This window comes from Asparagus officinalis, chromosome 3 (genome assembly GCF_001876935.1).
Source record: "Asparagus officinalis chromosome 3, Aspof.V1, whole genome shotgun sequence".
NCBI classification, from domain to species: domain Eukaryota; kingdom Viridiplantae; phylum Streptophyta; class Magnoliopsida; order Asparagales; family Asparagaceae; genus Asparagus; species Asparagus officinalis.
In genome coordinates, this window is record NC_033796.1 from 26,154,364 (window position 1) to 26,162,778 (window position 8,415).

General features: G+C 32.3%; 1 protein-coding gene across 1 annotated transcript in view; it reads left to right on the forward strand.

The window, feature by feature from the left end:
* LOC109833508 (gibberellin 20 oxidase 1-B-like) overlaps positions 549 to 8,415 on the forward strand; it is a 16,816-nt gene continuing 8,949 nt past the window's right edge. The window contains exons 1-2 of the mRNA XM_020401200.1: positions 549 to 1,015; positions 7,749 to 8,067. Of these exons, the coding sequence (XP_020256789.1) occupies positions 549 to 1,015; positions 7,749 to 8,067 (786 nt within the window). The remainder of the gene's footprint in view (positions 1,016 to 7,748; positions 8,068 to 8,415) is intronic.

The following is an 8,415-nucleotide window of genomic DNA, read 5'->3' on the forward strand; positions in this document are numbered from 1 at the left end:
TTATGCCGGCCCGGCCCGGCCACAACGGTCATTTTGGCAAAAACGGTCACAAATGTGACCGTTAATACCGGGCCGGGCCGGGTTGGCCCGGCCCGGTAAACCCGGCCCGGCTTTTACCCGCAACAGTCATCTTAGATGACTGTTACGATCAGGCTGCCCGGCCCGAATATTTTGCCTGGACAATATTTTTGTCCGGACCAGGTCAGGCCCGGGCCGGGCGCCGACGAGGCGGCCCGTACCCGGATTCAGAACCATGCCTGACCCGGATTTCCGGACCGTCTCTCTCTCTCTCTCTCTCTCTCTCTCTCTCTCTCTCTCTCTCTCTCTCTCTCTCTCTCTCTCTCTCTCTCTCTCTCTCTCTCTCTCTCTGAACCTTCCAAAGATTCACTGGTCCCTTTCCTCTCTCTCTCTCTCTCTCTCTCTCTCTCTCTCTCACTTCAGTACTCCTTGTTACGTTCTCATTCTCCTTCACGTCTCTTCATCCAAGAACCAATACAAAAATCTCCATACCACCCGCGCGCCGCTCATTTTCTATGGCGACTCAAACAATGCAGCCTTTGGTGTTTGACGCCTCCGTCCTCAGCCGCAAGCCTGACATCCCCACCGAGCTCGTCTGGTCTGAAAAGGACCGACCAACCTCCGATTCCTTCGACGAGCTCGATCTTCCCGTCATCGATCTGGCTAGTTTTTTCTCCGGAAATGACGAAACTGCCCTTGAGATCGCCAAGCAAGTCGGAGAAGCGTGTGCAAAGCACGGGTTCTTTCTGCTCACCAATCATGGGGTTGATGAGGGTTTGTTGGAGGAGGCGCAGAGAAGGACCGAGGGGTTCTTCAGGATGAGTTTGGAAGAGAAGGAGAGGGTTAAGAGAAAAGCTGGGGAGATATTTGGGTATGCGAGTAGTTTTACGGGGAGGTTTGCTTCGAATTTGCCGTGGAAGGAGACACTGTCGATTCCTACTAATGCTGCCGAGGAGTACATCGTGAAGACCTTGGGTGATGACTTCCAACAATATGGGTGCGTATATATGTTGCTTGGCATCTCTTTTCTTAAGTATAAATTAACTTCATCAGACCACTTTTATTTAGGATTTTCTCACATAAATCACCGTAGTATGAAAATCGCCTTCAAAATTAAACTAATATAGAAATAACCTTTAACCTTGAAATCAGACATTTTGGCCTATTTTTTGCGAAAATTTCGACTGAAATTTTAAAATCATACTTCCTTTAAAAATACGAGTTGGGGAAAATCTTTCCATGGTCAATATTATCCTTAATTTTTTTTAAATATTATATTGTTATCCTAATCTATTCTAATTTTTCTATCTTTTTTAAATTTATAATTAAATGATTTATCCTATCCATAATGAGACTTAACATGTTATTGGATAAATGTGATATGTTTGATATAATTTAATTTTTTTATTTATTTTAGTTTGCAGAGAAATCTAAAAAATATATGCTAGCCAGCACCTAAAAAATTTTGGACCTTGTAAAAAATACCCTCTAAATTTTTAAATTATAAAAACACCCCTACAAATTCAAAATTTTATTAAAATATCTTGAAAATTATAAATTTTACTTATTTAAATTCAGTGAAAAATCTAAAAAATATATGCTAGCTAAAAAAAATGAAAGCTTTTGACATTGGAGAAAGTATTTTGTAAGTTTTAAAAAATACAAAAACACTCTTAAAATTCAAAATTTGTAAAAAATACCTTAAAATTTTCAAACCTATACACACACTAAAAACCTACAAATAACACAAATAACCCCCAAAAATTTATAAAATTTACAATAAACACTCTAAACTTTTTATAAAATGCAAGATAAAACCCTTAAGATTATAAAATTTATAAAAAACCTGATAATTTCCAATCTAACAGTACATTAAAAATATAAGAGTTATAAATATCCTCTGTATAATTTATAATTTATAGGAAACACCCTTAAAGTTTCAAAAACTATAAACAAATTAACATTCAAATTTCAAATTTTATAAAAAACACCCTGAGAATTTCAAACTCATTAGTAAATTGAAAATATGGGAATTATAAATAGTCTATAGATAATTTACAATTTATAAAAAAGCCTATAAGTTTAAAAATTACAAACCCCCCCTAATATTCATAATTTATAAAAAACACCATGGGAATTTCTAAGTTATAGACACTAAAATGAATATACAAAATTACTAGCAACCTCTAAAAAATAAAAAATTTATAAAAAAATATCATACTCGCTTTAAAAGTATAGGTTTAGGAAAAAAATTTATGGTCAATATTACCCATAAATTTTTTAAAAAGATCATAACTAATTAAAAATCTAATAGATTTGAAATTTACTGAAAAACAAACTTAAAGTTTAGTACATTGCAAATTACCCCTCCTAAGTTTAAAAATTTTTAATAATTTTTTGTAGTTCCTTGATTTTGATGTAATTTTTAATAGTTTTGTGTATTTGTAACTTATAAAAGTTTAGGGTGTTTGTTTTTACAATTTTAAAAACTTTTGAGGGTATTTCTGTTATAGTTTTCTAAAGTTTTATTGTGTTTTAGTGTAATGTATAGATACATCAATTAATAATGATATTGAAGAGTAAGTTGTTTTTAAGATATATTAAGCTATAGTTAAGTGTGCACAACATTTACTCTATTTCTCTTAATGGAGCACTGCATGGATATTTCAAGGGGGAAAGGGGATTGAGACAAAGGGATCCACTCTCCCCATACCTCTTTATTTTGGGAATGAAGTATCTTTCAAGGACTTTGGGTCTTCTGAGTATGATAAGCGGTTCAAATATCATCCCAAGTGTGGTAAATTAAAAATTACACACTTAATATTTGCAGATGATTTACTGCTCTTTGGGAAAGGTGACTTATATACTATGATGAAACTTTATCAGTGTGTTACAAAGTTTGGTGAAATCTCAGGACTTCAAATGAATAAAGAAAAATCCACAGTTTTCTTTGGGGGGGTTGAGGTCTCTGTAAAAGAAACTATGAGAGCTCATCGTCTTTCTGAGGGCTCTTTTCCTATCAGATATCTTGGTGTCCCTCTGATTTGCAAAAGATTATCCTATGAGGATTGTAATTCACTCATCAGTAAGGTCTCTAGTCAGATTTAGGCATGAAATAAAAACTGAAAGATCTGATATGCAGGAAGGTTACAAGTAATCAAAAGTGTCATTTTAGGAGTTTAAATTTTTTGGACTTCAAATTATATCCTGCCAGTAAGAGTTACACAAAAAATTGATGAGATATGTAGGAGCTTTTTGTGGGGAAAGACAAGCCATATACATAAAATTCCCTTAGTCTCTTGGGATAAAGTCTGTCTAAGTAAGAAACAGGGTGGTCTTGGTATATTTTCTGTCACAATCTGAAATTTGGCTGCTGCTCTAAAAAATCTATGGTATATTCATGTTAACAGAGAGTTGATGTGGATCAAATGGATTCATGGTACTTACTTGAAACAAAGGGATGTTTGGCATATTAATGTAAGAAGTGGAGACTCTTGGATGTGGAAACAGTTAATGAAAGCAAGAGACAAGACTGCAATCTCTTGTGGAGGTGTTGGAAACTTGATTTCCCTGATTAAATCTTGCTTTAGGGGATCAAATGTGAAGATATCAGCCTTGTATCATGCTCTTAATCCAGTTATTAGTAATGTCCAATGGCACAAGGTGATTTGGGATGGTTTGTGCTATCCAAAGCACACATTTATCAGCTGGCTAGCTGTAAATAACAATCTGCTTACTCAAGACAGATTATTAAAGAGAGGTATCACAACTTCAAATAATTGTGTATTAAGCACCGGTGCACATCTGGAGAGCAGGAATCATATGTTTTTTGAGTGTACATTTTCAAGGGATGTATGGAATTGTGTTATGGACTGGCTTCAATTCTCATAGAAGGCTTGTAACTGGGAATTGCTGATAGACTGGTTCTATTCAAGACTCAGAGGAAGTGGGTTTAAACAAAGAGTTAAAAGGATGGCTTTCTCAACAGCTATCTACTTGATTTGGAGTGAATGAAATAAGAGGATTTTTCAGCAAAAGCACAAAACTGTGGAGGTTTTGGTTAAGAATATCAAAGTTGATATAATGACTGCTCTTCTTAACTCACCTTTAAAAACTGAGAATGAAGCTTGGCTTTTTTCTTTGTAAGATATGTACAGATAGATAAAGCACATGTACAATTAGTCTAAAACTGGATATTTGTTTATCCAGGTTGCTTTCTCAATACTGAGAATCTTGATGTACACATTTTTCATATTGGTAAATGAATAAAGATTTTTCATTGACCAAGAAAAAGTGTGCACAACACTATTCATAGGCATTATAGTTTATACATGCAAATTTTTTTAAAGAATCTATATAGTGGTTAAAAAGTTTTTGACTTTAATGTACTATTTTTTATAAATTATATTTAATATGAACCCACCATATAATTTTAACTGTGATCACTATAATTTTAATACGTTTAATCGATTGACTATATATGTATATAAACCATAAATTACTTTACTTTCTCGCATGAACTAATATTTAACACTTAATAATTTAAATTATTACTTTTAAATTATATTTATTTATTTACCTACAGGATAATACAATTTTAATTCTTATTTTTTGCTTGAGATTTATTTTATAGTTACGCGTATCAAATTAGTAACTAAAATAATAATTATTTATGTTTAAATTAGGATGAATGTAGTTGGTCACTCACTATAGAATTTTTATGAAGATATATACCTTACTTTCTATAACTCTCTGTACTGCCCATGTATATTTTATAAAATAGTTGTTAATGTAACATATTAAATTATTTTTCCTTTATAAAACTTTTTTCTTTGGCTTTTGGATTATGTAATCACTATGTCACCATTCTAGCGTAGAAAGGACCTCATTCTAAATGATTTCAACCTAATGTTTGAGTTGAACTAAAATATATACTATTACTACTATATGTATATCTTTTTAAGAAAATCATGTCGATACTTTTTAAACAAAAAAGAATATTCTAATTTTTGATATTATAAAAATAAAATATAGCCAATTGAATGACTAACAAAAGAGGACTTACATCAGAAAATTATAAATAATAAGATAAAGAGGAAAAGTAATGATATTGCTAACAGTATTACCAATAGCAAACTATAATGTAAAGTTAACATATTTTGTGGAGCCCAACTACTGGTTATAAGCATCGAGGTTTCCATATATATACTTTATAATTTATTAAAAAGGGTATGTAATCTTATATAATAAAATTAATTTAATACTGAATAGTAATATCATTGTAAATGAGCAATTACAAAAATATTAGGGACTAACATGTATGTATTTAAGATTTCAGGACGAATATCTTAATAACCTATTTATATAAGCACGCCCATTCTGTCACTTATTCTGTTCACTTTTCTCCTTGCTCATTCTCCACTAATTTTTCTGTCACACTCGAAGAGAAATAAAATTCATGTTGGTGAGGTCTTCTCTCCCTCTATCCCTCGACCTCATATTTTTTTAAATTAGTTTATTAATTCTTTTTTAATAATTTCTTGGATCCATTTCATGCTTCATTCTGTGAAGTGCCTTGTTAGATTTAATTTAAATATATTTATATTTTAATTGTTATTTTTCCTATTTATGGGTCAATTAATCACTAGAATGTTTTGATCTTTTTACCCATTTCATATTTTGAATTAACATTTTATTTTAGGAGAATTTTTGAAAAGATCACTTTTTAAAAATATTAGCAAAATCAATTGTTTTACATAATAATTAACAAAATTGACCTCTTTTTTGCCACACCATCAAGACTGACAACAAAGAGGTCGATTTTGTATAAAAATCATCTTTAAAATACATGGTACTAATAGTCCCGTATAATTAGAGAATATTAATTACAAAAGTAATTAAAGTCAGAAAATACACAGGACTACCACTCTTGCGTATTTTACAATCAAAACCAGAAAATACATGAGACTATTGTTATGTCCTATATACAATATAATTGCTCCAAACAAGTGAGTTATAATAGCATTTTCCATTCACATTGTTTGGGTGAGATTTGATAGAGACCTTGCATCAAAGAGATTTTTTTATATTTAAAGTACATGACGAAATATATCATGATCTCCCTGCTCTAATTTTACAAAAAAATAATTCTTCATACTTTTAGTTTTACTTCTATGGTATGGAGAATGAGCTATAAAATTGAATGAGAATATTAGATAATGTAAATATGAGTGAAATCACAACTAAACGTTAATGTGAATATGAGTCAAACCACAACTAAAAATTTAATAGACATATTGCAAGTAAATTCATATGCAAAATTTCTTTGCGAATTGAATGATCACCCATCTTTTAAAGACTTAAATGTTCTAATAAACAAAGATATTGTACTAGATCAATATGTTTATAACTCATGTAGCGACAGTCTCGGTTGAAGGAAACAATGACAATATTTTATTTGAAAGAGAGATTATTATGTTGATAATCAATCCCGCAAAAAAATTTATTTTCTCTTTTATTTTTATTCTATTTTTATCAACACTACTGGAAATAGGACTTTTAGTGCAATTTAAATAATCATAATATTCGATCACGTGCATTGCACATGCAATCTAACTAATACTCTTAAAAGTACACGTGTCGACACATTATGTGACTTCTTAATCAAACTTAGTGCTTTGACACATATACATTAATGATATTTTGGGAATTCCGGTTAAAATTTCATGAAAAAGTAGGATAAGATGGTTGATTGCAATGAGAAAACCCCTTTAAAAGTGGCTTCTGCATTAATTAAACTTTGAAGGTGGTTTCTATATAATCATTGTATTTTAAAGGTGATTTCTAAGAAAGAAACCGATGCAATAACGCGATTTCCAGTACAATTCTCGCATAGAATTTTTGGTTTTCCAACGTTGACTCGGTTTTTTTTTCCCTAAAACTCTTTCCGAAAGGTTTTATGTATTAGGAGATCTACTGCTCCCAAAAATTAATTAATCAATTTTTTAATCATAGCAATAGAGGGGCTAACTAAAGTTTTTGCTAAAATGATTAGTCTTCAATATTACAGTAATCAATATGAAATATTATCATTTTCTAATGAATTTATTTATTTATTTTTTTAGGGAAATATTGGAACTTTTATTAAACTTTAATTTCATGAAACTGCAGCATAAACTATATAAAATTTAAGAGTTGTGATAGCTATTGAAAAACTAAGATTCGTGTTTTCTCAAAGGAAAACAACTCATGTTGGACTAAAAAGTACTCAGAAAAAGAAAAAAAAAGTAACTTTGACTAAATAAAGAGTGGGCAGAAGAAAACCCAAGAAAAAGCAAGAAGAACTTGGAGAAACTCAAAAACTTTTTCCATCTCGTTTTCTCATGGTAAACTTAGAAGTTTGAAAAAAATCTCATATATTGTGTATTTCAATTAGGCTCAACACTAAATATATAGTTGTGCATAGGACTGTAACTCTCTATACGTAGCCTATGCGAGACTAAACTCGAAAGTAAGACGAGGAATACAAGAATATTTATATATATTAATTTTAACATCTCGAAACAATTACAATATAGTTTCTTTAAATTTATCCTGAAATTGAATCATACGTAACAAAAGTAATAAAATCTTGTTAGTCTCGCAAGGCTATCATACAATATACAACTTGAACATAATGAGAGAGCAAATCAAAATATGACTGAGTTTGCTAAGGGTTAATTTGCATGCAGGAATGTGTTGCAGAAGTATTCCAACGCAATGAACAAGCTTGTTTTGGAGATATTGGAGGTGTTAGGGTTGAGCCTTGGTGTTGGGCGCTGGTTCAGGGACTTTTACTCTGATAATGACTCAATCTTTAGGGCTAATTACTACCCTTCTTGCCTAAAGCCAGACCTCACTCTTGGGACCGGGCCCCACTACGATCCGACCTCCGTCACCATTTTGCATCAAGATGAGATAACTGGACTTCAAGTCTTTGTTGATGGGAAGTGGTACACTGTTAGCCCCAAGCCTAACACCTTTGTCATCAACATTGGGGATGCTTTCATGGTAAGCGCCCCCACCCCCCTAAAAAAACCAACCATTTCATTCATATATATGATTAAATGTTGGACAGATTGAGAAATGCCTTTTGTTAAAGGGGAAATTACTTTCTGAGCCCCTAAAACACAAAACTTAATAGTTTTAAACATGTGAAGACCATAATACCTTTTCTCTCTTTCTCATTTTTTTATCTGTGATGATTTCCCGCCCCATCTCTGCGTGAATCCGCTGCTGCCGCCTCCGATGTCGATGCCGGTGTCGCTAGATCTCAACTTATAGCCTTGCCAGATCAGTTGGCTCGTGGGCCCCATGTTGCCTTCTATATATGATGCCTCCGCCGCTGGCGGCGATGGC